This window comes from Accipiter gentilis, chromosome 10, assembly GCF_929443795.1.
Source record: "Accipiter gentilis chromosome 10, bAccGen1.1, whole genome shotgun sequence".
NCBI lineage: Eukaryota > Metazoa > Chordata > Aves > Accipitriformes > Accipitridae > Astur > Astur gentilis.
The window spans coordinates 32792862-32820642 of NC_064889.1; the positions used below are offsets into that span (position 1 = coordinate 32792862).

The following is a 27781-nucleotide window of genomic DNA, read 5'->3' on the forward strand; positions in this document are numbered from 1 at the left end:
TTCTTGTTTTCTGGGTTGTTTGTGGGGTGTTTTGTTTGGTTGCTTTTTGTTTGTTTGGGTTTTTTTTGTTTAAACAACAGGGCTAGTTTCTATTTTTGTCTAAGTCCATATCATCTTATTGATCTAAGGGTTGTGACCAGTAAAACAAAAGCAGAATTAGGGCAACAGTTTTTTATTTTAAGAGTTCTGATGGTTTAAAAAGAACACAAACCGTTTCTAAAAACAATTTCAAAAGCCTAAACATATTTGCTAGGTTGTGAAAACCACCCAGTTCAAGCACATCAAAACTATAATCTAACAGACTATGCAGACAAATGCTACAAGGGTCCTAGAAGAGCAAGCCACTTAGGAAAAAAAAGCAACAACTCTGAAAAAGTGTTAGCTACACATCTGGTTTTGGGGTTTCTTTGCACAGACAGTCAGTCTGCACATTTGAGATCAGACATGCTATGTTCCCCTTGCCAGTGATAAGACACTGTCCACTGATAAGAAGATAAGGATTACTCTACTATAGCTACTACAAATGCTTCAAGGTGCATTTTTGTGTGCCATTGGTTTTGAGTAAGAATTTAAACATAAGATTTTGAGATACATAAGACTGTGTGTGCAAGCTCACCATTGAAATCCAAGTCCACCTATGAGCTTGCTATTTTTATTTCTTCTTCACCCCTATTTCTACCACTGTCCTAATCAGAGTTCCTATTTAAGGCTGAGAAACCACCAGACAAGGCACTACTCGACAACACGCCAAGTACAAAAATGTCTTTGATTTGAGCTATAACCAACCAGATTTTCATCCCCACTTAAAAAGTCCTTCACTCAAGTGCACTAGTCCTTCTACCTCTAAATGGCTGGCATCAAAATGGTCGCAAGACAAAGCTTGGGTGAGTGCAAGCCAGCAGTCACTAACATGACAGCACAACCAACCGTGTGGATGCAGTTCTAGCTACTTACAAGGTACTAATACTTCAGGAATTTCCCACAATTCCTTCCCTCGTGCAAAAGGGAAGACAAGTTTTTTGTCTTTTATGCTGCAATCACAAAGCTTATCTTGCTGTAGCACAAAGGAGGACAGGATGAGCTCCCAGGCATCTCGGTCCAGAACTCAAGTGAGGGTACAGCCTGTGGGGACACGGAAACCTGAAGTTTATTTACAGGATGGCTGTTCATATTTAAGATGGGCACACTCAAGAGAATTATCTTGAGTAGCTATGATCTGGGTTATGCTCAACAAATCTGTATCCCAAAGAGTTTATCACATAAATCAGAGCATTTTCGACGCTGCTTTTGAGCATGTGTACTTTCAATAAACTAGAATGAAGGCACTCTTCGTTTTTTTTATTAAATAGGTTAATTTATCTTCACCTGAATATTTGCTTTCCTGCAGAGTTATTAAACTGTCTGACTTTCAGGTGAATGCACAGTGAACAAAGGACTGCTCTACTTTCACTTATCTAAATTCTGCCAGATCAATAAATACCCAAGCAGTGGATAGGATCTTTACAATTCACAATTAAAGAGTCCAGTCTGAAAACCAATGAAGACATCAACAGCCAAACGGATAGACTGTACCAAACAAAACTACACGATAGTACTCAGTATCTACAACTCCAAGTGACCAATTGCTTGCTTTCAGTTTCTTTGAACTCGGCCTCTATCCACATTTGTAGATAACACATTAAAGACAGAGATAGATACACACAAAAATAACCATGCCAGCTAGAGCTAAAAAACGGTGCAAAGTCAATAGTCAGTTGAGGTTTGACAGACAGAGCGTACCCAAACCAAATCCACTTCCCACTATGAGCAATCAACTAACCCCTGCACAGAACATCGCCCAAAGTAGATCAAAGCCATGCCAGCCCACAGGTACCCCAGAAACGAGCCCATCTCACCCCTTTGTTCTGAGGAATACACTGACCTCATCCTGCTACAGGAGCTGCGGGATCACAAGGAACAGCCACATGCAGAAATCTCTAATCCAGCAACCCAGAGAGAACACAACAGCAGTTGTTGAGTATTTCATTACTCGCTTGAATTCTACAAACAGAATACCAGATCCCCAAATGAGAAACACACCATTCATAATTAAATAGCAAAATTTGGCATATACCAGAATGACTTGGTCTCCAGGAGTATCTAGCTGCATGCTACAACTGCTACCAAGGACACAATTGAAGGGGTTTTTTAGGCTCTTCTTCCGCTAGCAAACGGTGCCAAAGGTGTGAGATAGCATCACTGATTTTTTTTTTTTTTTTTCCTCCAGATTTTCTTTTGCTGTACATCTAGAACAAATGTAAAGGCTTCCTGAAAGGATCTAGAAATGCAGTTCAAAGTACCTAAAAATCTCATGCAAGTAATACCAATAGTTTAGAAATCTACACTAATACAGAAATTGGAACATTTCCTAACAAATACAACCAAAACTTTCCAAGACAGAGATCCCCAGCACCAGATTGCCTGTCCCCAGGGAACAGCAAAGTATGGAGATAATTAAGCTTACTTGAGTTTACAACTTGTAACCTTCATGTCATTTTAAGGAAACAAACTATATTTAAGGAAAAAAAAAAGGAAGAAAATATTTACATTTTGACAACATACAACTTGTTCACATCAACGACCACCACGTAAGTTCCCATATGTTATCAGAAGGAGGTTTACAGTATGATGTGACCTAGTGTACAAATCCAAGACTTTCAAAGTATGGCTCACATCCCGCTGTCAGCACTCCGCAGCTCCCAAACCCATCCTTCACTTATGGTTATTCAGCTTCTCCACAACTGTTTTCACTGAAGTATTTTTAGCATCCATCTGAAAATACAAGTTCTACCCTCTGGAAAGAAGCTAATTGCACCAGCACCTTTGCTCCACACGGTCCCATTTTGGTCCTCTGTCCTTTTCAGCTGGCAGGTCCCAATCTCCCTTCTCCCATTTCTTGAACTCTTTCTTCCACTGTTTCTTTCCTAATCTTTGATATCCTGGTTTCCATGGTCATGCTTAGCCATATTATCACCTTTGTCTTGCCCTGCATAGCATACTTACAATCTCTCTACCTCACCTCCTTGCCACCTGGGGTTTTCCCCGTCTCACTTTTGACCGATTGCTTCTCTGTTGTTGGTGTCGCTCTACCTCCCTCTGTACTCCACCAGGACCCTCTTTTACCACTACAGCAACAGTTCTATCAGACTCCTTCATGCCAGTTTCTCCTATAAAGCTGTCAAACTTTAACTGCAGACACCACCAGAAACAAAGTAACCTATAAGGCTGCACCTCGCCAGCTCCCTGAAGATCACAACAGAATCTTCACGACAGACATAAAACCTAGAAGCCCTCACTCTGCCATACACTTGGTATTCTGAACAGCCTCAAGGAAGAGGATGTCAAATAGCCTGTGATCCCTGCAGCAGGCATATGGGTTGTATGGATCCATGCCTCTACATTTCTTGCAGCTCTTTTCATGCCCTGTATCATAGTGTGAACGCAGGGAAGAAGTCCATCACCAACCTTATGAAAACGCAAACTAAAAGAACACAGGCCACACTCTGAACCTGCCCTTCTCATCATGGGTGGGGGCATGAACACAAAGGAGAGATATGGGTAATTTATACAACTTTTTTCTGTATGCGGACAACACCCTATAATGATAAGGGTGGACAGTTTGGCGCACATATTTTTTTCGCAAGGAACAGTCCCAAACTTTTTTAAGGAGGATAGGGAACACCTGACCTACTTCCATCTATTACATGTCCATCGCCAGCCCATCCTCACAAAGACAACGCTTACTCTCAATCCACCTCGTTATCCCTATTGGAAAAGGGGAACCGAATGTCATTGCCACAACTTCCAGCCCAAACAACTTATCACAGGCCAAGTTCACAGAGCGCAAGCTCCAGGAGGTCGTATATCCTTGGGACAACGCAGTGAAACGGCATTTTTTGCTTAGCAAAGCCACATTCCAGCAAAAAAGCCTTCACTGAGGCACCGTCTCCAGTGACAGATGCGATACACACCAACTGTGTTTCCTTCACAGAGGAATCCCACCCGAGCGGTGTAAGTAAAGGTGGGAAAAGGACAAGCACTTCTCGTGATTTTTGGGTAGCATTTCCCACGGGGGCCATTTCTCACACACGCGTAAAACATTCCCGTAGCTTGCTCGTGGGCAACTTCTCCAAGACGCCTGTCCCGACGAGGGACCCCGCGACACGCCACCCCTGACAGGCCTGCAGCACGCGAAGCGCGCGCCAGCGGGGTTTCGGTCCTGGGGGGCCGCCACACAGCACGGCACCCGTCTCCTCACGCCTCCTCCCTCCACGGGTGCCCGAGGAGCCCCCTCAGGGGCTGGGGGACCTCGGTGACAGCAGCACCCGGGCAGCAGGACCCGAGGAGCCCGACACCCCAGACCGCCACTTCCACGCCCGAGGTGACACACGCGTGGGAGGGGTGGGGGCTGCCGCCCCGCCGTGGGGGCACGCAGGGGGACCCCCGCCAAGGGGGGACAGGGTGGCAGGGCGCAGCGATGACAGCCGACCGGCAGGGGCCGGACCTGCCATGGCGGCCGACCCGCCACAGGGGCCGGACGCCCCCCCCCCCCCCAACGCCAACACCACCAACGCCCCGGGGGGAGGCCGAGGCCGCCGGTGCCCCGCCGCCCCGGTGCATCACGGTCGACCGCGACCCGCGGGGGGAGGGGGAGTCGCTCATCCCCCGCCCCGCCCCCCCTTCTTCTCCTCCTCCTCCTCCCTCCCTCCCCCCCCCCCCCCCCGCAGGCGGGACCCGCCGGCCCGCGCCGGCTGGGGCCGGTTCCAGCCGGTGCCGCGCGGGCGGGCGGCGGGTCTCCGTGCGCGCGTGCCGCACGCTGCCCGCTGACGTCAGGCGCGTGTTGGCGCGCGGGCGGGCGGGCGGCGGCGGGGAGCTCTCGCTACGTACGTGTAGTGCTGCGGCTTCTCGGGCTGCGCCTGCAGCGCGCTGGCGGCGCTCGCCGGCCCGGCCGCGGCGGGGCCGCTCGCCACCGGGCCCTTGGACATGCCTCCTGCCTTCCGCTCCCGCCGCCGCCGCTACCGCCGAGGAGACCTTTATTATTCACTCTGCGCGGTCCGCACGGAGGGCGCCGCGCGCAGGCGCCGCCGCCGCCATTGCCGCCCCGGTGCGCGGGGCGGGGTGGGACTTGTAGTCCCGCCGCGCGCGCGCCCTCCGCCAACCCGGGACGCGGCGGGCGGCGGCTTCCGGCCGGCGGGACTACAACTCCCAGGGGCGCCCCGCGGCGGCGCGGCCCGCCGCTTCCTGCCGCGCGGGGGACGACGGGACTTGTAGTCCACGGGGGAGGACGAAGGGCCTCCGCCCCAGGGCGCCCCCCGGCGGCGGGGCGGGATGGCGCCCGCCGCGAGGCCCCGTCGCCGGGTCCGTCCCTGAGGAAGGGCCCGAGGCCGGGGACGGCACCGAGCCCCGGGGGAGGCACCGAGCCCCGGGGACGGCGCGGCCCCCTTCAGCCCGGCCCCTCCAGGCAGGCAGGGAAGGGTGCGGGGGAGGCTGGGCCAGGAGGCCTGCGAGAGGATGGGGAGTTATTTGTGGCAGGCGGCCTCACTTCCTTCCTCCCCCCCTTCCCTCCGCCTCAGGGACTGAACGTGGACGCGGGAGCACGGCGTCCCGGCCAAAGGGTTATTTTAGTGTTGGCATCTCTCATCGCTCCCCGGCCTTCCCCACCCACGGGACAGCGCCGTCCAGGAAGTGCCCGGGAATAGCACTGCAGTCCCGAGGAGGAGGAGGAGGAGGAGGAGGGAGGAGGAGGAGGAGGAGGAGGAAGGTCCAGCGAGCCGTGTGGAGAACCTACCTCCGAGTAGGTGACACCAAAGGCCCCTGGATACTGGGTCATCAGAAGATTGCATGGGCTCCCTGTCCTCCCCTGGGAGAAAATCCCCCCCTGAAGGAGCCGTGTCCAAGGAAGCGGCTGAATTCCCATGCGAAGAGCGTCCTCTGTAAATTAACTTCTCTCCCAGGGGAGGAAATGATACGAGTTTCTTTTAATAGGACTTTGATCTCTTGGGCTCCACACAGAACCGCTTCCCTCGCTGGGATCCTCCAGCTGTGTGGTAGAGGGCAGCAAGGATTTATAAGGCAAACACCTTTTTTTTAACTCTGCCAGCACGCGCAGGGTGAACGGTGTTAATAATAAACTTTCAGGCCTGGTCTGCGTGCTGCCTGTGCAGCTGTTTTGGGGAGGGAAATAACTTTTTTCAATTCTCATTTACACTGATTCTACTGCAGGCAGGCTTTTACCGGGGTAATTTAATAGCTCTTCCCCTGCGTTTGCAGGAATAAGTCATGGGATATCAATACCTTCTTATTCATCTAACAACCCTCCGCGGGAGGCTGGAGTACTATAATTATGCAGCTCTTGGTCATGTACGACAACTTTTCATAAGTCAGTATGTGTGGAGGTATTTCAGTTAATATCTATGCATACACACCTATACACCCAACACAACATCACTGTCAGTGATGGACCTGCAGAAAAAACCCTTCAATTATCGACGAATGACACTGAAAACACCACCAACGTGCACTTTGTGCACAGAGATTTGGAAACCATGGACTGGAATCCTTGTACACTGATGTTTATGCTACAATTTGGTACTGACACTGTTTCCTCTTCCAGTTCTCCATTTCACAATCGGGGCAACTCGACGCACACTCTGCCATGCAACAGAGAAATGTTTAGGACGTGCCAGGTACGCGTGCCCAGGGTTCACTTACTTCCATCTTTGCGCACGTCCTCATTAATGTGTGCTCGTTTGCTCTCTTCGGCTTTGGTGTGTACAACTTTCCCTCAGCCGGTTTCATCCAAGAGGATGCATAGCTTTTCTCCAGACTTGAAGAGAGCAAAAAACCAAAAGTATCGCTAAAATTAGAAGCGTAAGCAGCCATTGCTATGAAAATATGGGCAAGGAAATACCTCAGGAGCCCCTCAACTCCTGGTAACAAACATTAAGCACTGGTCTCCTGCCACTAGTGACAGTGGCGTACGCTCTTAAAAAGAATAAATTTAAAGTATATGCTGTTATCCTCAGAACAGGTTTCTAGATTTCTTCTTGCCAAGCGTAAGCAACTCAGGTGAAAGGGGAATTCTTTCCTTTGGATTTTCCAAAACATGTACAATGCAAAGGACTGTTTACCGACACCTCCCAAGTCATTCCACTGATGCGCAGCTTTTTGTCTCTGATAAATAATTAACATTTTCCTTTCCAAGAGAGAAAATTAACCTGAAAATGAGGACCAGAGGAGAGCAGACGATGGCCCTGCGGCAGCCCCAGCCTGGGCACACGTGACGGTCCTGTCGCACCATATTGGTGCGTGTTTGCTTGACTTACCGGAGCAGGCGGAAGAGCAGGAGACACGCTCCCTACGTGCCGAGCTCCTGCGCCGCGGCAATCCTCGCTCTGCCCGCCGTGCCGGGTATCGGCCCGAGAGAGACTTACGCACTGGGAGAAGATGCAAAACCTCATGCAAAGTCTGGGTGACTACAGCTGCGCTCCAGTTTGCGGAGCTCACGGATACCTTTAGGAGCGGTGGTTAAGCAGGCGTCTGCGTCGCTATATATTCTGTGCGCTACAACTGCGGGGCATTTGGGACCTGTTCTTCCTGATCGCGGTACCCTTCCCATGGGGGCAGGGACCTGCCTCCGCTCCCAGCAGTCGCTACAAAGACAATGAAATAGTCATATAGAGCCAGGTGTAAGTTAAGGCAGCAACTTCCCCCGAAAGACAGTCTTTTTATTTAATTGCCATTTATCTTCCCGGATGCTACCAACAGGGAACGCGGATTCTGGCTTTCTACTCGCAGTGAAACTTTGCAATTTGCTTTAGTGTTGAAGGCGACCCACGAGGTCAGTGGGATCTGGGGAACGGAGGCGCAGAGGGGCACGGCCGCAACCCCTGCCTGCTCCCAGGCCGGCTCCCAGGGCACGGCCCGTGCTGGCCTTCCCAGGGCCAAGGGTCAGACCCTCCCGGACTTTTTTTTTGGGAGGGGGGGGGGGGTCGCAGACCAGCAGGGCTGCCCGGTCCGAATCCGAAGCCCGATGACGAGCGCTCCTAGGCTGCGGCAACGATAAAACCGGGCAAGAAATGCCGGAGGCGCTGCCAGAGCCTCTTCCCTTGCCAGGGGCTTCGCTCGTCCCCGCCGCCGCTCGCCAGCGCGGGCCCCCAGCGAATCGCCACCCACCGGAGGCTCCCGCGCCTCGCCCGAGGGCCGCCGCTCCCCGCGGCCTGCGCGCTGCGGCTCCCGGGGGAGGCGGAGGCGGAGTGTGTGTCTGTGTGTGTGTGTGGGGGGGGGGGGTCCGCCGTCCCCCCGGGCGGCCCCGCGGCCTGGCCCGGCCCTCGCCGCTCGCAGCCCCCCGCCAAGCGCCTCCGCACCACACGGCCAGGAAAGGCGCTTTCTGGCGGGGGCGGGGGAGGGAGGGGGGGGCGGGCCGGGAGGCGGCTGGGGCCGTCGGGGCCGGCCGGGGGGGTGCCCGGGGGAGCCCGCCGCCCCGCCGCGCCCCGCCGCCGCTCGCCCCGCTCCTATTGACTTCCCATTGTGGAGCTTTGCAACAAAGGGTAGGATCCAAACCGTGCCCCGTTTCGTCCAATCAGCGCGCAGAGCGCCCGCCCGCCGTCGATTGGCCCCTTCTCGCCTCACAGTACCCAATCGGACGCCTACTTTAACAACCAATCAGCGGCCGGGCACGCGCCCAATCAGCGCCGAGGAAGCGGAGCACGGCCTTTGTGTGTCGTGACGCCACGGCGCCGGCGGAGGTCCCGGCCAATGGTACGGCGCGCTGCTTCCAGGCATTGTGAGGTCACCGCGCCGTGTGCCGCCCCCGCTATAAAAAGCGAGTCCCCGCGGCGGGGAGGGCGCAGTGAGGGGGTGGCTGGGTGCGGAGCGGCTCGTGGCAGGAGCAGCGCAGGCTTCGGTGCGCAGCGCTACCGGCACCGGTGCTTCCTTCTTCTCCGAGCGGTAAGTGGCGGGCGGCGGGCGCGTTCCGTGGAGGGCGGCGGTGCTGCGCGGCCGTTGGCGGCCTTGGTTCCTCCTAGAGCCTGGCGGGCAGGCCGGGCCTTGCCTACGTGCCCTGAGTCACGGCCGGTCCCCATCCCCCCCCCTCCCCCCCTCCCATTCCCTTCCCCCCCCTCTCCGCCGGGGTGGCCCGGGAGGAAGCAGGAGGCGGCGTGACTCAGGCCGCTTCCCCCGGGGAGGGGAGCGGCCGGGCCACGACGCGAAGCGGGGGCGGAGGGGGAGAACCGTGACTCCTCCTTCCCATCCCGGGGGAGGCCGCTGGCCGCCTGCCCGCCTCAGCGGCGGGGGAGGGGTGGGGGGAGGTGGGCAGCTCGCCGACATCTGCCGCTTCTGGGACTTGAGGGGATCGGATGGGGCGGGGGGAGGGGGACGGGTGGGAAACAGCGTGTAGCCGGGCTTGGCGGACCGTGTTGCCGCGGGATTGGGGAGAGCTGGACCCCGTCTCACGCGTGCCTGTCTCCGTAGGTAAGTGAAGAAAAATGGCCCGTACAAAGCAGACCGCCCGCAAGTCCACTGGGGGGAAGGCTCCGCGCAAGCAGCTGGCCACCAAGGCGGCCCGGAAAAGCGCTCCCTCTACCGGCGGCGTCAAGAAGCCTCACCGCTACAGGTAAGGCCGCCGGCACGGCACGGCCCGGCCCCGGCCCCGGCTCCTGCCCCGGCTCACCCGCTCCCTCCTTCCTCCTCCACCCAGGCCGGGCACCGTCGCCCTCCGTGAGATCCGCCGTTACCAGAAGTCCACGGAGCTGCTGATCCGCAAGCTGCCCTTCCAGCGGCTGGTCAGGGAAATCGCCCAAGATTTCAAAACAGACTTGAGGTTCCAGAGTGCAGCCATCGGTGCGCTGCAGGTATTGCTAGCGGCCTGCCGGGCCTCGGCGCTCGCGGCGCTGAGTGTGCTTCGCTGAGGGTTTCTAACGACATTTCTTCTTGTGCTCTTGAAACAGGAGGCCAGCGAAGCATATCTGGTGGGTCTGTTTGAAGATACAAACCTGTGCGCCATCCATGCCAAGAGAGTCACCATCATGCCCAAAGATATCCAGTTGGCTCGCAGGATACGGGGGGAGAGGGCTTAAGTGAAGGCTGTTTTTATGGTGTTTTGTAGTAAATTCTGTAAAATACTTTGGTTTTAATTTGTGACTTTTTTGTAAGAAATTGTTTATAATATGTTGCATTTGTACTTAAGTCATTCCATCTTTCACTCAGGATGAATGCTAAAAGTGACTGTTCACATAAACCTCAGTGATGTGAGCCTTGTTGCTCAGGAGTGACAAGTTGCTAATATGCAGAAGGGATGGGTGATCTTTCTTGCTTCTCATGCATGTTTCTGTATGTTAATGACTTGTTGGGTAGCTAAACTTGTAAGGTACTAGAATTGATATAAATGTGTACAGGGTCCTTTTGCAATAAAACTGGTTATGACTTGATCCAAGTGTTTAACAATTGGGGCTGTTAGTCTGACCATACATCACTGTGATCAAATGTGGACTTTTTTCAGAGGGTGAAACTACAAGTCTTAACCACAGTGTAACTTACAGTTTCCTAAAAACGTAAACCTGGCAGCTATAGAATACACTATGTGCATTTATAATAGCTATTTTATATATTGTAGTGTCAACATTTTTAAATTAAATGTTTTACATTCACATGTGAGGAGTCTTTGTCATTTGGTTTGTATGGGCTTGAAGAAGCTTCCTCCTCCTGGCTCTAGTAGGTTAGCAGTAGATGCCTGTAATGCCAGACTGCTGCTGTGACAATTTTGTCTGTCAACAGAATGGAGAACTTGCTCTGGCCACCCTTGGAGGTTTTTGGAGGCTTGCTGTAGCTTGAGTCACTGCTCTTGGCCAGTGAGAGCAGAGCTGAGCCCTTGCAGCTGTGGGGTAGAGGCTGAATAGGCTGACTTGACAGGCTAAGGCTAGGCAGCAGCCTTTTGAGGGGGTGGGAGGGCTTTTGTGGGTTTTTTATAAAATCTTAACTGCTTATTGCTGTCAGCTGTTCTGGCACCACTCTAGAGCTAAGCTTTTTTCTTTTTTTCTCCTCCTTTCCACTAGGTGCAGGGGCAGTTTATTTCTGTGGCATGACTGGTCTGCCCAAAGCAAAACTACCAGTTTGTTCCCTGGGCTGTGTTGGGTGCTGAGTGGGGGGGGTGTGGCTGCAGCCCCCGAGTTTCTGTGGGATCTGGCTGTGTGACTAAGTCCCAGTTAATAACAGCAGCCAGCACTAGCAGTGCAGGATGGTATGTGAGTGGAAAAGCTAATTATACAACCTGAGAGCATATGGGCTGCTAAGCAAACTGGAATGGGCGCTCAATAAGATTCTCATTTCCCATCTAAGCTTTTTTGATGAAACAGGATTATACACTCCGACCTTCACTTCAGAACAGCTCTTTGGGCTCTGCTGAGACAGGTCTGGTTTTCTCAGCAGTGCCTCTGGGAACAGCCCTACCTTGTTATGTTGTGGTAGAGGAAAGCTGCTCAGGCTGCATCTGAAACACAGGTAATTAACATTTAAATTGAATTGCAAGGCTGGCTCTCCTCAGCTCTTAAAGAACGGGCTGCACTAGTACAGCTAGAGTTGGCACAGAAAAGTAGCACAGGGAAGTAGTTTAGCCAGCTCATCTTGATTTATTTCAAAGAAATTAAAAGTGCCATGGCAGAAGTGGCATTTCGGGAGGAAGAACAGCAATGGTTTATACCAGAGAGCGGGCGGTGAGTCAACACCGGCCGTCCACGCAATTGTTTGCAGACCGGACGTGTTTACAGCACTTCCTTCCACAACGGCTGCCTGAAAGCAGTTTGAAAAGGATCCTGACTCCTGCTCCCTGGAGCCGGGGCCTGCCTCGCTCGGAGTGCTGCCGGGCGGCCGTGTCGCAGGCGAAGGCTGGACCACCGGAGCTCGGGGCTGGAGCCAGGGCTCTCCCTTATCAGACAAACCACTCCGTGTGTTTAAATCCTGCAGCTGGAGGAACGTGCGCTCCTTACCATGCGTTCTTACACAACTTCCTCAACGCCCTTTCCTACGCCGCTCCAAGTGTGCTTGGAACAAATGTAGCCCCCCCTGTTAATACCATTATCACATCTGCCACAGAGCTGCTAAAAACATGTTCTAAAATAATCCAAGATTAGGTTTGAAACAAGCATTTTCCTCACTGCTAAACCTGTAGGGAAAAAGATTTCCTTGCATCTACATTGTAAACTTAATTGCTTTAAAGGCCTGGATCAAAGTTAAGCACTGTCTCAAACTTCGGTTGAGGCTACGTGATCTCGGGTAGATCACCTGGGCAGGTCTGTCCTGGGGGTACAGCCTGCCAAGGGGACAGCTGGCAGGGATGTTCCCACAAGAAACCTGAGGGTCCTTGGGTGGCCTGGGAGCCATGCAATTTGGGAAGCATCACACAGCTTGCATTTAGGCAGGTTAAAAATAAGAATTCCATGTGACAGGGATTTATGAATGCTTGCTTTGGTGCTAAACTGCAGTAGCAGGCTGGGCTCCTGCAGGAAAAGTATGTTTCAAAATAACATCCCTCGAAAACAATGTTTCCTCCAAGTTCTTAGTGGAAACAATGAACCATCTGGGTATGCCTAGAAGCTGTTTCTTAAAATAAAATCGTTGTCTAGCACTTAAAAAAATAAAACCAACACACAACACAAAAAACAAACCCACCAGAAAACTGTATCAAAGTATCTATTCATCTTAGTAACCTCAATAAAAAGAAATTAAGCTAGATCTTGCATGTGGTGGACCAACAACTCTTGGTATTCCACAATCTCACCGTGAAGACATAAACCCTTCCCTTACCGATTCTCCCGATGATTTCCTCGCATTCTTGCTCAGAACTCGATGCAAACACCAGACAGTCGAATGTGCTCCCGTCAGGGCTCTCCGGGGAAGCGCTAAAAATGGAAACACGTACATTAGCCGGCAGAAAGACCGGCTCTGAAAGCCCAGCCCTGGCTTGTAACCACACCAGAGACCCCGCGGCTGGTCTGGATGTCACTTGTTTATTTTCTAAGACCCGTATCCCCCCTCCCAGAGCCCACGGGCAGCACTTACGCCACGCAGAAGGCGAATAAATTGCTGCTGTCCACGTAGCGTCCCACGCAGGAGATGGTGGGGTAGGGGTAGCGGCACAGGACCTGCACAGAGGACAGGAGGGAGACGGTGTTGGGGGCTGCAGTCCGTCCCCATCATCCCCGTTCCTGGTTTAAACTGGCCCCATAACCTCTGCAGCTGGGCTCCCTGTGCCGCAAGATCGGCAGCCTCGGGAGTCACCCTGACCTTGGGCGTTGCTGACTTACCTTGGAAGAAGTCTTCTCCTGTACGAGGACTTCTGCTTCCTTCACATCAAATAAAACCTCCTGAGTGGGGAATGGAGGGGAGAGAAACCCCAATCGTCACAGCGTCTGAGCTCTATTTTTAATAAGACACTTACGAGAGAGATTATTCAAAAGCAGAGGTGACAAAGCACAGTCAAGCACAGCTTTTTTTCAAGGAGTTTTCTCTGTGCTGCCCTTTTTTTTTTCACCACCCGGTGCTCTCGCACTTGAATCTTCTCACAAACAACTCCCCAAAGGCTCAAGCAACAGTGACCTGAGCCCTAAAGCACCCTGGAACCAGGCTTAGCCTCCCCACAGTTTTCCAAGTGCTTTTCCTGCACGTGGTTGTATTTTATTTTTTTTTTCCTTAATGCACTTTCCTATCCTAGCTGCAGAAAAAAAACCTCGCAGGGATGGGGGATGTCAAATACTCAGCCAGGCCAAATGAACCTGAAGCCATCAGGAAAAAACATCCCCGGGCAGACACTGTATTTCTCTGCAGTTTTATCGCCAAGCCCTTCCCGGGATGCCCTCAGCCCCATCGCTCACCCGCGCTGCCGAGTGCCTCTCCAGCACGGCGGGGATGGCCCGGTCCAGCACCTCTTTGCCACCGTACTGAAATGGAGCGGGAAGGAGGGAATAACCCACCAGCACGTGAAAAGAAACCCAGAAGAGACAATTTAGCCCTAGGCACATCTCTGGCCCATTGCCTCACCTCCCCAGTGCTGGTTCGGCCCAGGTACCGCAGGTTGTAGAGCAGCCTGGGGAGAAAAGGGCTTGGGGGCACCAGGGCAAGAACCCTGAGCATCCCCCTGCTGCTTTTTGCAGGGGAAGATGCTCACAGCCCCTCACCACCCCCAGGCCACAGGAACAGCTTTGGCCTCACGGCCTTGAGCGGAGACCAGGGATATTGTGGGTAAGGGGCTGTCCCGATGCCAGGACCCCCAGCCCAGCCTGGGGGTCCTGGGCTTGCCAAACCTACCTGCCCCCCTGCAGCCTCTGCGACTCCCCCTCACCCCTGCGCCGGGGGCTGCGCTGGAGCTGGAAGCGGGGCTCCTTTTCCTTCAGGACCTTCAGGTAAGGCAGCAGCGGCTCATAGACCCCCCCGTCGTGCCACTGCCACCGCAGCAGGCGGAAACTGAGCGGTTGTCCCTTCAGCTTCTGCAGCATGGCCCCGGCCTGGAGGGAGGGTGGAGGAAGCAGAAGGGAGGATGGGGGGGACAGACAGGAGAGGGCGAGATGTGGGGGGGACACGCCAGCCCTCTGTGCTCACCCACCTGCCCGCTGTAGGCGTTTCTCAGCGAGCAGCCGTTGATCTCGTCGAGGATGTCGCCGGCCAGCACCACCTCGTCCACCTCCACCTGGCTCTCAGGGAGCACCTCTGTGACAAAGACTCGGCCGTCCACGTACCTGGGGGTGCAGCCAAGCCCCAGCTCAGCCGTGGGGACCCAGCCCATCTCCCCCAGCCCTTTCGTACCATCAGCGATGTTTCACTGATACAAGGGGGCAGGGAAAAGCCACCCCACAAACAGCAGATACTGGCGAGGCTGAACCGATGGGGAGAAAAGCACCCGAGACAACCCCGATGCTCTCAACAGAGTATTTCTCTCCCCTTTTGGGGGAGTTTTGAGCATCTTGGTGTCCAAACCCTGCTGCAGAGCAGAGAGGAGGATCAAGGTCTCCTACCTGAGCACCATCCCCAGCGCTCGGCACGGGACCGTCTCGTAAGTGACGCACACCTGGAAGAGAGTGGCCGGTGACAGTGGCCCTGGCAATGGCCACAGGACACCCAAGGAGCATGATGAGGATGAGGGGGAGGATGGGCACCCCTTGCCCTGGATCATTTCTGGTACTGGTGCCAAACCAGGGCTTCGGGAGCTCAGGGAGGGAGAGACCGGTCCCCAGTGCCCCAGGCTGGGCTGGGACCATCAGTGGCTGCTTGACCCTGTCCTCTCGTGGGATTCGGCTGTGCCCAGACCCTGAAGGGACAAACCTGCTAGATGGATGGGATGGCAAAGCATCAGGTGAACCCTTAACTCAGTGATGAGCCTTCCTCCCTCATCCCACGTGTCCCCACGCAGCCAGGGGAGCGCTGTTGCCCCTCCCCAAAGCCGCTGCTGTTCGCAGTGGCTTTTATTGTCACATCATATTAGCCAGGGACCTGAAACACGGCCAGTTCGGCTGGGAGCACTTGCTCTTAGAAATGCCCAAAAGCCAGCAGGATCCCAGCCTCAGCAGCAGTGCCGTGGCTCGGCGCATGCCGTAACCAGCCCCAAAGCCACCTTGAGCTTTTTGGGGGATTCTTTTGGGTTAAAAAGGCAGTGGAGGGATGCTCTTCCCTTTTAAAAAAGACATCAAGGTGTCCCCGGCATTCTCAATAAATGCACTGATATGTCCCTGAGCAAAACCAAGAGCAAAAACCAGCTGACACATAATCTGTGTCAGCCCAGGGAAATGGGGATTTTTTGGCAAGAAATCAGGGAAGGGAGCATGGGAAAACTTCATTTATATCAGCAATTTAGGCCTGGGTACTACTCAAGCTTGGTTTTACTCCCAGGAATGCTGGGATTTGCTACTGGTGACAGTGCAGGCACCCGGCAGGATCCAACCTCGGTGGCAGAGGGAGCTCTGCTCGTGCTGGTGAACCTGAGCCAATTCACCCCTGGCTGCGGCCGGGCAGAGAGTTGTGTGGCAATCCCTCCCCACCAAATCATTCCTTATCTTCCTCATTTGACTTTTCAGCAAGGGCCACGCGGCAGAAGGACGGCTCCGCGGAGAGACAAGCTCTTACCGGCAGCAGCCAGCTTTCGTCCAAGAAGCTGCAATTCTGCAAACAAAGGAGCTTCAGCGCCATCAGTCCCGGCGAGGAAGGGGCCGGGGCCCCGCGCCAGCAGCCGTGTGCCAGCCACCACCCCGCCGATTTGTCACCGTACCTGCAGGTCCAGGGAGAAATCCATCTCTGTCACCACCAGCAGCAGCGAGAGGAAAGGCTCTGCAGAGGGATGGGGATGGAGAGGCAGCATCACCACCGGGTTCCCGGCAGCCACAACCTTGCGGGGACATGGCAGAGGTCTGAATAAAGCCATTTTCGGCGTAACTAATGAGCTCTGGGGAGAGAGGCCCTGAAAGCATCCCAGCACCGTGGCACCCAGGCTGCTGCTGGAGGATCGTCCTGGCCTCCCGCTGCCAGCATGGGGAGAGAAGCACTGCAGCTTGATGCCTGATTTCCCCAAATTAAGACCAAGGCTTGCAGCAAATGCTGCTGACGAGCAACTTTCTCTCCATTCCTCCCCTTAAATGCAAAGCGAAGCTGCCCGGGCTCTCCTGCACGAGCCTTACAATTACACTGATGGAGAGCTGCAATCTGCTCACGCACCAGCAGCGCGGGTGATTTATAAGCCATCTAGGTACGGGTTTAACACGGAGTTATTTATCATAATCAAAAGATTAAAGGCTTTCACCCTGGCCTGCCCCCCTCCAAGCAGCACGGCTGCAGATGGAGTGGTGCAGCTTGTCAAGGTAACGCAGCCATTTACCGCACCGAACCCCCCGTGTGACCCCTCACGCGGGACCGCAGCCTGCGCCCAGCTGCCAAGGGCTCCCCTCGAAACTGGACTGCTGGCTCTGCTTAAACCAGCATCCTTGGTACAAAGAAATAACACAGAAGACTCTTCAGAAGCGGTGTTCCTATCCCATGACGTTAAAACCAATCTTAGATGGATTCAAACCATGTTTAAATATTTACACCTCTTTTTCCATCACTGCAGCAGCATATTTAGATTTTACCACTAAGTTTGGCTTAGAAAAATCATGGAGGATTATTTTCCTCCCCCTCCGCAGCAGCGCGGTGCCATAACACCTGCAACAACCGCCCCTGGGTTGGGTTACATCCCGCTTCGGAGGAGCCACCGTCCTACCCAGGAGGTCTTCATTGCCGAGGATGGAGCTCACCGGATCATAAAACTGAAACAGAGAAACGCCACCGTTAATTACGCTGCTGTTTTGCTCCCCACCACCCGTGGGTAGCGGCTCCCCCCACAACTTCCCCACCACGTGCTGCACCTCCAGGAGCCGGGGGGTCTGTGCCAGCTGCCGCACAGCCGCTGCCAGCACCTTTCCCTGCAGAGCCAGGCGCAGAAAGTACCGCCCGCGGCCCTGCGCCGTCCGTGCCTTCTCGCAGCTGCCCGCTTTCTGGATGCTGATGGAGAGAGGGCTCGGCCTGTTTGGGGAAAGGGGAAGCAGCTCGGGGCTGAAACTTTGGCGGGACGTGGGAGCATCCTCCCTGCACCCTTTGGGATGAGCACGTCATGGCGGGTGTTGCCATGGTTCAGATTTTCATCCTCGGCTTGACTCGGGGCTGCTCACCTGCCACTGTCCCCCGTGGGAAGCTGCTCCAGCCAGTGCCAGTAATCCCGTCTCCTGAAGCCCCAGGCTGGCTCTGTGGGAGAAAGGGAGACCGAAGCCCCTCACCGTGGGCACCGGGACGCTGCCACCCCCCGCCCGGGCACGAAGGACCACTCACGTCGGAGCCCCTTGCGCAGGATGCACTCCAGCAGCTGGCAGAGGGAAGCGAGGTGCGGCGAGGTGTCTGTGCAGGGCCCCCCATCCTCCCGCAGCCGCAGCACCCCACCTGCGGTGAGGGGAGCATCAGCACCCATGGGTGCCCCAGCTGGGGGTGGGGGTGTGTGTGGGGGGATACCTATGGGAACAGCTCTGCTTACAGCCCCAGGGAGGGTCGCTGGTGCTGCAGGAGGTGCCCGACACCCCGGCAGGATGTGACCCACCCCGGCTGCCCGCAGCCACACCGCACAGAAACTCAGGTAAACTTCCTCAAAACCGAGGTCAGGTGCGGTACCGAGGGGGGAAACACCCGCTCAGGCGGCAGAGCTGGCCCTGCTACGGCAGCCCCCGGCCCGGGGAGACCCCACCCGGCCCGGCCCGGCCCGGCCCACGCCGTCAGTCCGGCCAAACCGGTGCAGCAAGGGGCCGGGCCCCGGGGCGAGGGCTACCGGGGGAGGCAGGTACCGGTCCCGGGGGGCCACGCTCACCTTTAAAGGCGCTCAGCAGCGGCTCCTTCCTGGCCATGGGCTCGTCCCCCCGCCCTGGGGGGGGTCCCGCGGCGGCTGCGGCCGGGCGGGAACCGGGAACCGGGAAGGGGCCGGGCCCCGCCCCGGGAGCGGAGCAGCCCGGCCCCGCGGGGGTGTGAAACCTACACCGGCTCACCCTCACCCGCCTCTGCCGCTGCGTGCGGTATCGCACGACGGACATCGCTATGCGGGCACATACGCACACACACATATATGTATGTCCACACACTTACAGCACATCGGTATATATATATACATCTACGTATGTACCTGTACATTACGCATCTCTAACAGAGCCACCGGTGCATATATATACATACGTATCTGTGCTTATTATATTAGGAGAACGCAGGCATTGGGATAGGGATATAGATATATGCATTAAAAAGTCCCAGGTACCGGCACCGCCACAGGTACGTACACCCCGGGGTGCGTATAGGTGTGACGCTCGTCCTGCCTATAGGGATGTACACGCACCTACAGCGGTTCCGAGGCCGCAGCCAGGGACGCGCACGGCCCGCGGGAAGGGGCTGCGGGGACCGGGAAGGGCTCGTCCCCCCGCCCAGCTCCTCCGGGGCCCCGCGGGGCCGCGAGTTCGAGTCCGGCCGCCGGCGGAGCCGGGGCGGGACCGGGGGCGGTCCGGGGCGGAGCGGAGCGGCCATGGCGGAGGCGGTGGCGGAGTCCGGGTCGGTCCCGCTGCTGGCGGCCGCCCGCCGGGCTCACCGAGCGGCTTTCGGGGGGGCGGCGGCGGCGGCGGCGGTGGCGGCGTGGGCCCCCGGCCGGGTCAACCTGATCGGCGAGCACACCGACTACAACGGCGGCTTCGTGCTGCCCATGGTAAGGGCCGTGCTCCGCCGCCCCGGTCCCGTCATCCCTCGGCGTCACCCTTCCGGGTCCCCCCCTGCAGCCTCCGGGGATCCCCGGGGGCCGTCTCCCCCCCACCTGCCCCAGGATGTCCCCCCCGGGATCCCGCCACCGCGCCCGGGACCACCGGAGCTCGGAGCAGGACCCGGAGCATCGGGGGCAGCACCCCGCAGACCGGCTCCTAACTCACTGCAGGGGGGATGCGATTCCCCCGACCGCCTCTTCGAGGGGCTGAAACCTCTTTTCTGCAACCGCGTCAAACAATTTTCCGTTCCTGGAGAGCGATGTTTTGGTGGCAGAGTTGGTTCGAAGCAGCTGGGGCTTCCTGCCCTCCTTCGGCCCGGGGGGGGGGGGGAAGCCCCCGCTCAGTCCTAAATAAACCCACAGCTAATTATTTTGAGGCCGAGGAGCGTGGGAGCAGGTCAGCTGAAGTTCCCTGCAGGCAAGAAAACTTCGCGAAGTCTCTCACGTCCTCGTCATGGGTTTCTACTCAACCCTGGCACTGAGCTGGGGTGGTCGGTCACAACATTTCAGTGCTAAGACTGACCCTGCGTGGCATTAAATAGCCAGAAAGTTTAATGCTGTGATGAGTCAGAGTTTGCGGTGGGGGCTGGCACCTTCACATGGACAAAATTAAGGGTAATGTGTTGGGTGCTGCCAGCTGTGGGTTGAAGCAGCCACAGCTGTCCCCTGCCACCAGTGGGGATGGTCCAAGGAATGCCGTGGGGTCTGAGCCCACCTTCCCCACCCCCACCCCCCCAGGCCCTGCAGCTGGGGACGGTGCTGGTGGGATCCCCCACTCAGGACGGGACCATCTCCATCCTTACCACCTCGGCGGAGGCAGACGAACCCCACAGGGTGCAGTTCCCGGCTCCCCGCCAAGGCAGTCCTCTCAGCCCGGGGCAGCCTCGCTGGGCCAACTACATCAAGGGCGTCATCCAGCACTACCGGGGTAAGGCCCGGGCTGCCGGGTGGGTTAGAGGTCCCCTCGTGTGAGGCTGGTTCTTGGCACCTGGCTTTTGGTGTGCTCCAGGGGCTCTTCCAGTGCCGGTGCAATCCTGCAGCTGCTGCCGGGACCAGGCTCCATCAGAGATGCTTTCAGCTCCGAAGACCCCTGTGTTTGGGGAGGGGGATACCTGGGTCACACTCTGCCATGGGTCGCCCTGCGTTTTAAAGCGGGATATCGGACAGGGGCTCCTCTCCGTCAGTTCCCTGTGAGCTGTGGGGCAGGGTAGCCCCCAGCCCTGTAGGGGCTCATGGCCCCATCCTCCCTTCTGTTCCCACAGGTGGTCCTGTGCCGGGCTTCAGCGCCGTGATAGCCAGTGACATTCCCCTGGGTGGGGGCCTCTCCAGCTCGGCCGCTCTGGAGGTGGCTACTTACACCTTCCTCCAGCAGCTCTGCCCTGGTAAGGCAGCAGCCGGTTCTGGCCCCGGTGCCTCTGTTCCCGGGTGGGAGCTGGGGATGAGTGGGGTGCCCTTAGCAAGATCCTGCAGCCCTTGGGGAAACGCCACTGTGGAGTGGGTCACAACCCCCCGCCGCTGCCGGAGCTGGCACTGCTGTGGTTGTGGGGCTCCCCCAGCTCACCCAGCCTGATCTGCCCATGCCTCCAAAGCCCACAGACCACCCCTGGGGCTGGCTGGGGGGATGAGAGGATGTTTCCCTGGAAGCATGTTCTCCCCACCCTTACATCCCCCAAAATGGAGACATCTGAGACACCAGTGTCAAATTATCGCATCCAGCTGGATCCAGGGACCCATGCTGGCACAGATGCTGTGCACTGGTGCAGGAGCAAGCACCTGCAGCTGATGCTTTAGCAAAAGCCATTCCATGGGAAAACAACCCTTAACCTTCGTGTTTGCTCCCCCTGCTCCAGGGCAAGGGGCAAAGGTCCCAGAGCTGCTAACCCGCATCTCTCTGCTCTGGCACAGATGATGGTGATTTGGTAGCCAAGGCGCTGGCGTGCCAGAAAGCGGAGCACACGTTTGCTGGCATGCCCTGTGGGATCATGGACCAGTTCATATCCGTGATGGGCAAGGAAGGCCACGCGCTGCTCATTGACTGCAGGTCAGGGCTGAGTGCCGAGCTCGCTGCGCTGTGCCCACCTCCTTGGGTAGGTGGGGACAAGCTGGTCCCGTGGCCATGAAATAAATGCAGGAGTGCAGGGAGGGGTTAACGCCTGAACCCAGCCGAAAATCTCATTGCCGGGCTGGGACTCCCTGCATTTTAATTCCTGCATCTTGATTCCTCCTCCCGCATCCTTTCTGCTACTTGCCTGGGCTGTCTTTCCCGCGAAGTCATTAGAGTCTCTTATGGGACTAATAATTGGGAGGGAGTGAAATGCTCGAGCAAAATCCTAAACCACTTGGACTTTGCCTCAGTGGAGGCAGGAGCTGCCTGCCTGCCACGTGGCCTCACCCGGCTGGCCGAGGGGTGGAGCGGGCAGGGGGACGGGCACAAGGCCTGCGCTGAGCTCTCGCTGCAGGTCCCTGGAGACCGTCCTCGTCCCGCTGACCGATGCCAGCTTAGCCGTCCTCATCACCAACTCCAACGTGCGACACACGCTGACGGGCAGCGAGTATCCCACGCGCCGGCGGCAGTGCGAGGAGGCGGCGGCGGCGCTCGGCAAGGCCAGCCTGCGAGATGCCACCATGGCCGAGCTGGAAGGTGGGGACAGTCCCTCCCTTGGCTCTGGCCACTCCTCAGGGCAGCAGGACCTTGGTGCCCCATGGCACGGGCTGAGACTGTGGGGCAGCACCTGGGACAGGTGGGTGGGTGCACGCACTGGGATGGGACCGTGCCACAAGTAGAGAAGCTCTGGCACAGGATGGTTGCAGGATGGTGGCCGTGCTCATCTCCAGCAGCATCCCGCAGACCTGGGCGGCTTTGCTGCAGGGGCATGCATGTCTCTGCAGCGGCCAGGAGCCGGCTGGGCGAGGAGGTGTACCGGCGAGCCAGGCATGTCATTGGTGAGATAGCACGGACGGCCCAGGCAGCGCAAGCGCTGCAGGACAGGGACTACGGGATGTTTGGGAGACTGATGGTGGAGAGTCACAACTCCCTCAGGTGAGGATGTACCAACCCTCGGGCAGGGCAGGCTGGGTCAGGGGCACCGGTGTTGAGTCCTCGTGGGGTTCCCTTGGCTGTGGGTGCAGCACTGAGGGCAACCAGAACCATGTGCTGCCTGGCATCTCTCACGGCTCAGCCTGCCGGGGAGTTTTAAGAAAAGCCCCACAGGCTTCTGCATCAGGGGGTGCCGGGATGAGGCAGCCAGTCACATACGTTGCAGACACGTGCTGTTTACAGCAGTGCCCAGTGCTTGCAGCCTTGCTCATGTATATGTGCACTTATAGGCAGAGAGCAGGACTGGGATTTGCGGCATCCTGCATTGCTGCAGTTTCCTATGGCAATGGGTGCACCAAGAAGTGTGTTTCAGCTGTTTGTGGTGCAGGGGCTATGGTCAGGGTGCAGGACAGGGCTGATCACGAGTCTCCTCTCTCCAGGGACGACTATGAAGTGAGCTGCCCAGAACTGGACGAGCTGGTAGAAGCAGCCCTGGAGGTCGATGGGGTTTATGGCAGCAGGATGACCGGGGGTGGCTTCGGAGGCTGCACAGTGACGCTGCTGGAGGCTGGGGCTGCAGAGAGAGCTCAGCACCACATCAAGGTACACAGCAGAAAAGTGCCAGGAGATTGGCTTGAAGATCCCAAGGAAACACTCAGGGGCACGGCCCAGGGATGCCATCGAAGCTGTGCTCCTGAGGCACTTGGGGTTGCTGTAGCCCACCCAGTGTTGCTCAGGGATAGCCCCAAGTCTGTTCATGCTACTAAGCTCTTGCAGGCAGTTCAGCACCGTGCTGGTCACAGAGCACTGCCCAAGGACCTTACTGCATTGAGAAAGTGAGCAAAAAGGTGCTGGGTGAGCTTCAGGAAGACTAAATCTATCTAGGGAAAAGTAATCCAAGCCAAGCTTAGGCAATGCTGAGCTTAACGTCAGCAGTCACAGCCCAGGAAAGATCTCAGTGCTGTCATCAATGTTCTTTAAATCAGAAGCTCAGCATACTGGTAGCTGAAAACACCAGCAAAATGGGGGTGTCAGGAAATGGGGGCTGTGAATGAGGCAGACCTTCATTTTGCTGCTATATGAGATCATGGTGCAACCTGTAAATAGTGGAGGGGGAGGGGGGTAAAGAAGGGGCAGAGTAAGATGTCTGAAATGAGGAGAGACCAAAAGGGCTGCGCCTCTGCCATCTAATGAGAAGCTGGGAGAGAGGGAATGTGACCAGGTGTTAGAAAACAGCAAAGAGAATAGATAGGGTGAGTGTGGAACTGACCCTCAAATCCTCCAAAATAAGAACCGGTGACCACTGGATGAGTTAGGACTAAAACAGAGCTGAGGCAGCACTGTGCAGAGCTGGCAGTGAGTTTTCTGCTGTCGCCAGAGGCTGTGGAGGTTGGCAGCATCAGCAAGGTCAGAAAGGGGGTGGAAAAAGTCACAGAGAACAGTCCATAAGGGGCTGCTGAAGGGTCAGCTTGGGTATGTACTGATAGCCTCCCTGCACTGTGCTATGGGTGGACCAAGGGACCCCAGGCAGTGGCCAGGACAGCATGCTGTCCCCAAAAAAGCATCCCATGTGGCTGCTGTTGGAGCAGTGGCTGGGCCAGATGCACGGCTGGGCCTTTCTCCCCCTGGACCGGCATCCCCCAGCCTGGCCTCTTGCTGCAGCGTAGTACAGCCCCAGAGCACCAGCACTTACTGCTCCTCTTGTCTCCTAGGAGAAATACAGCGGCACAGCCACCTTCTACCTCACCAAACCCTCCGGAGGGGCAAAGGTGCTGCCCTTGTAGAAGACCCACCACCTCGCCTGGGCTGGGATCGCCTCCCTCCGAGGGGTGGCTGCTTTCCGCCCTTCGCAAAGGAATCAGTTTGTCTGTCTGCATCATTTGCCTAATAAAAGCAAAACGTTTGCACAGTTCTGTGTCTGCATGAGCTGAGCTCCGATGCCAAAGTCACTGGGGACCTTTCCTCAAAGGAGACTGCTTTAACTCCAGTTCGCACTGGTGTAACAAGCCATTACCGGGGACGTGGGGTGCAGCACCCTGCTTGGGTATCTGCTTCTGGCATGTGTCCTTCATCTGCTGCTGCAGATGGAGTGTATTGTGGAGGGGGGATGGTTTTTTTTAATTTTTTTTTTAAATAAAAGGGAAGAGGCAGACTGTAGAGAAAACATTTATTGAGTGCAATAGGAAGCCATCTGCTCAAACACTCACTGTCAGAGTGGGCTGCTGGATCCACCTTGGAAAGGCTGAAACACCACCAGCCCTAACAACCAGATGAAAATTAAAAAGTGATGCTGTTCTAGTGCAAGGCATTGGTTAGGTGCGCAGCCGCCTTGTGCGTGGGGGCGGCGTGATGCCCTGGAGAGCAGCAGCTGACAGGCTGTGCTCTTCTCTTGGATAACAGGATAGTCTTTGGTTAAAATGCATGGAAGTGGGGCTCCCTTTTTAGGCAGATTTCAGTGTTTTATCCTGGACCACAAAGCACAGGGAAAGGGTCATGAAGTCCTTGTGCAGGAGGAGACACGTCAGCTGGAGAGGAAACTCCAACCACAAAGGTGAGATGAGAACTGGGAGGCAGGCAGGCTGACGCCACTGGTCCTTGCTCAGGAAAAAATAAGTGCTTCTTGAAGGCACAGTAAAACCGCAGGGCTGGTGAAGTACCTCTTGAACCAAGTTCAAAACTGACCTAGCTCCAGCTGCAGTCCTGGAGATTCCTGTGGACTTTACTCACCTACATGCGTCTTTGGCTCAAACATGTACAAGCCCTCCCCCTCAAATGAACAGCCCAGAGAGGAGATGGAGCTCTCGGTGGTGTTAGTGCTGGAAAGTCATCTTCTGAGTCCGAAAAAAAAAAAAAAGGAAAGGAAAAGAAAAGAAAAAGAAAAAAAAAGAACAAAAAAGCCAAGGTCCAGCATCAGATCAAAGCAGTCAGGCAGCGCTGCCAGGGAGACCAGGCAGCTGCTGTTTGGGTTGGAAGCTCTAATCCAACAGCTTTTTTGGGGCAGGATCCTTGCTTTCAGCAGGCTCCTTGCCTGCTCCCGTGCAGCTGAAGCACACCAGGGCAATGCGCTGCTCAGCAAGACACGGAGCCCAATTGTTCTTGCTGGCAGAGGGCAGCAAGATGCCAGGCATCATGCCCAGAGCCAGGAAACGAGGTCCAGCAAGGTCTGAGCTCAGCCCTGCACCCAGCATCGTGCCAGGACAGCTAAAGCCGAAGGCTGAAGAAGGCCCAGAGCCTTGCTCAGGATGATGAGAGAGACCCTGCTGTTCCCAGGTTTGCTCTTCCTTTTGTGTTTACTGAGGGATCACAGGTCCCTTTACGGACGTTGTTGGTGGGCAAAAGGGCTTTTGAAAGATATCCAACACCACCTGCCCAAAAATCTCACACTCTCCACATCAGCCATGTAAGAAATCCCAGGCACCGTTCCTGCCTCCAGGGACCGCTGCCTGGACTATCCCCATCCCTCATCTCCAGGCAGCTCCCAGCCCTTCTGTGTGCTGTGGCTGCAGAGCACTTAGCTGATGGATGCTGTGCAATAAGCAGGTCTGGTCGCTTGCAGCCATCTGCTGAAGTCTCCAGTGCTGGAGAATATAAGGCACAAGTCAGAGTCCACCAGCTCATCAACATGCTTTCCACTGGGTTTAGTGGCCTTTGGATCAAGCCCTTAACTAATTTCTTCCAGTTATTCGTTTCTCAGCAGCCAGAGTCCCAGTGTAGCCTCCACATTCAGCATAGATCTCATCCACCTCATTTTTTTTTATAAAATAATAAAATACATTTATATATATTTATATATATACTACGAAAACTGTACAGTATTGTATGCAAAAATGCATCAGTGGCCATCATGAGTAATGCTATACAAATGAAAGACTATACTTTGCTATCATGGTACCAAATGTTAGCAGTGAAGGACAGACACAAATAGGTGCAGTAAGAAAGCATAGGTTACCCCAAACCCCTGCCTTGCAGCGCTCATAAAAAAACCCCAAACAGAGCGAAATAACCATCTCCAGTGGACAGACAAGTTGCCGGAGAGCCTGGAACAAAAATGGAAATGGTGACCCTGGGATCCTCTCAAAACTGAGGACCTGAGAATAAATCATTCTGTTCCATTTATCTGGGGAGGCTGGAGCCATCGAGACACCCGGATTTTGGCAGGTGTATTTGGTTGGATGGGCGTTGAAGAATGGCATTGGAGTGAGCGGTGATTGTTCATGGAAGACATCCCTGTGGACTCTGCAGAACTGAGTCTATGCAGAGCAGGACAGGGTGAACAAGCCCTGAAGGATGAGCACACACCTGATGACCCAACCGTGCCAGAGCTTTGAGAGCGTTGGGCTCCAAACGAGAGGTCCAGAGCTTGAAATGCCACGGAGGGTCTCTGCCCACAGGAGGAGCTGTCGAGGCACCGTGGCAGTGTCTGGATGAAGCACCCTGGGATCATTCCACAAAGTCCTGCCATCTGAACACAAATGTCCCGCTGGCAGGCAGCCTGCCCTGGTTCAGGCCTCGTAGAACTGCCTCTCCATCTGTTTGGTGAGGGTCCCACTGGACATCACGGTCCGGCTCACAAACTCTTTGGTGACCTGTTTGGTGAGGGTGCTGCTGGCGCTCTCCACTCGCTGGGTTGTCATGAGCATGCCATCTGCAACGAGAAGCTCAGTGGTCAGGACACCACACTAAGTACGGGGTCACAGGGAATAGGATTTGCTTTACCTAATGATTCCTGACAGAGGCTTCTCCTTAAATACCACTTTCACTGATGGAAAACCTCTCCAGATAAAGTGATTTGGTACTTTGCTATGTCAGTCAATAAGATGGACCTCCTGACAGCTCCCAAACTCTCCATGTTGCAGTGTGAACCCATGAGTCCATGAACTCAAGTGGGACAACATGGAACAACTACACTGATGTGATTAAAGATGGTCGTCACACTTCCCTGTTTTTTCCTGCTCTGAAGAGATCTAACCTTGGAGGAAGAGCTACATTTTGGACCTTAGTGATAGTCCTGGGGGACTTTGAAAACAGCATTCCCTCTGTGACTGGGCAGCACATGGGGAAATGACTGCAACTGCCCCTGGGGCAGAGCACAGACATGGTGTAGGAAAGGGTCTGATCATCTTCATCAGTCCTGCCTGATGGGCCCTTCCTCCTTGCCTTTGACACTTGAGGTAAAAGCACCCTCAGACCTCTGGACAAGCAGAGTTATCCTTTGCTTTCAAAGGCTTTCAAAGCAGACAGCAAGTCCCTACCCGTGAAGTGGGGATCCAGAGAGGAATGACTGATGCTGGTTTTGGTGCTGTATTCGGTGGGGAAGTTGTACACTTCTTCCCTCATGTACTGCTGTCCTCCAAACTGGGAGAAAGTCCCTGGGGAGAAGGAAAAGGGATGAATCAGCCAGGAAACAACAAGGA

General features: G+C 55.6%; 5 protein-coding genes across 18 annotated transcripts in view; 2 read left to right on the top strand and 3 right to left on the bottom strand.

Annotated features, from left to right (window-relative positions):
• UNK (unk zinc finger) overlaps positions 1-5065 on the bottom strand; it is a 43259-nt gene extending 38194 nt beyond the window's left edge. For 3 of the 5 annotated variants that reach the window (XM_049811416.1, XM_049811419.1, XM_049811415.1), the window contains exon 1: positions 4927-5064. In XM_049811416.1, the coding sequence (XP_049667373.1) occupies positions 4927-5024 (98 nt within the window). In that variant the 5' untranslated portion in view covers positions 5025-5064. Of the gene's footprint in view, positions 1-1921; positions 1942-4926 lie in introns of those variants that run through there. The other 2 variants (XM_049811417.1, XM_049811418.1) reach the window with 2 other exon arrangements.
• Positions 5066-8858: 3793 nt separating this feature from the next.
• Positions 8859-10687, top strand: LOC126043788 (histone H3.3A). Its single transcript, XM_049812643.1, has 4 exons — positions 8859-8988; positions 9511-9652; positions 9737-9890; positions 9987-10687. Exons 2-4 carry the CDS (start codon positions 9525-9527, stop codon positions 10113-10115), a joined length of 411 nt encoding a protein of 136 aa, XP_049668600.1. The 5' UTR covers positions 8859-8988; positions 9511-9524; the 3' UTR covers positions 10116-10687.
• Positions 10688-11043: 356 nt separating this feature from the next.
• LOC126044021 (uncharacterized) lies at positions 11044-18942 on the bottom strand. 3 transcript variants are annotated; one of them, XM_049813129.1, is made up of 16 exons: positions 18404-18493; positions 17878-17985; positions 17721-17793; positions 17418-17574; positions 17273-17318; positions 16289-16347; positions 16147-16182; positions 15042-15094; positions 14633-14765; positions 14338-14534; positions 14071-14116; positions 13905-13970; positions 13338-13397; positions 13093-13210; positions 12838-12932; positions 11044-11997 (listed from the first exon to the last, which is right to left on the bottom strand). In XM_049813129.1, exons 1-16 carry the CDS (start codon positions 18438-18440, stop codon positions 11608-11610), a joined length of 1674 nt encoding a protein of 557 aa, XP_049669086.1. In that variant the 5' UTR covers positions 18441-18493; the 3' UTR covers positions 11044-11607. The 3 variants fall into 3 exon arrangements, with proteins under 3 accessions (XP_049669086.1, XP_049669087.1, XP_049669088.1); XM_049813131.1 differs by having other exon boundaries at positions 11859-11997; positions 13093-13175; XM_049813130.1 differs by lacking the exons at positions 17721-17793; positions 17878-17985; positions 18404-18493 and adding an exon at positions 18713-18942.
• Positions 18943-19098: 156 nt separating this feature from the next.
• On the top strand, positions 19099-24276 carry GALK1 (galactokinase 1). 3 transcript variants are annotated; one of them, XM_049812900.1, is made up of 8 exons: positions 19099-19279; positions 20069-20258; positions 20593-20712; positions 21236-21417; positions 21790-21971; positions 22200-22370; positions 22808-22970; positions 24080-24276. In XM_049812900.1, the coding sequence occupies exons 1-8, from the start codon at positions 19103-19105 to the stop codon at positions 24149-24151; spliced, it is 1257 nt and encodes a 418-aa protein (XP_049668857.1). In that variant the 5' UTR covers positions 19099-19102; the 3' UTR covers positions 24152-24276. The 3 variants fall into 3 exon arrangements, with proteins under 3 accessions (XP_049668857.1, XP_049668858.1, XP_049668859.1); XM_049812901.1 differs by having other exon boundaries at positions 21236-21371; positions 22220-22370; XM_049812902.1 differs by lacking the exon at positions 22200-22370.
• Positions 24277-25354: 1078 nt separating this feature from the next.
• Positions 25355-27781, bottom strand: part of ITGB4 (integrin subunit beta 4) — a 30762-nt gene continuing 28335 nt past the window's right edge. For all 6 annotated transcript variants that reach the window (XM_049812832.1, XM_049812831.1, XM_049812826.1 and 3 more), the window contains 2 exons: positions 27620-27736; positions 25355-27012 (listed from right to left, as the gene is read on the bottom strand). In XM_049812832.1, coding sequence (XP_049668789.1) covers positions 26870-27012; positions 27620-27736 — 260 coding nt within the window. In that variant the 3' untranslated portion in view covers positions 25355-26869. The remainder of the gene's footprint in view (positions 27013-27619; positions 27737-27781) is intronic.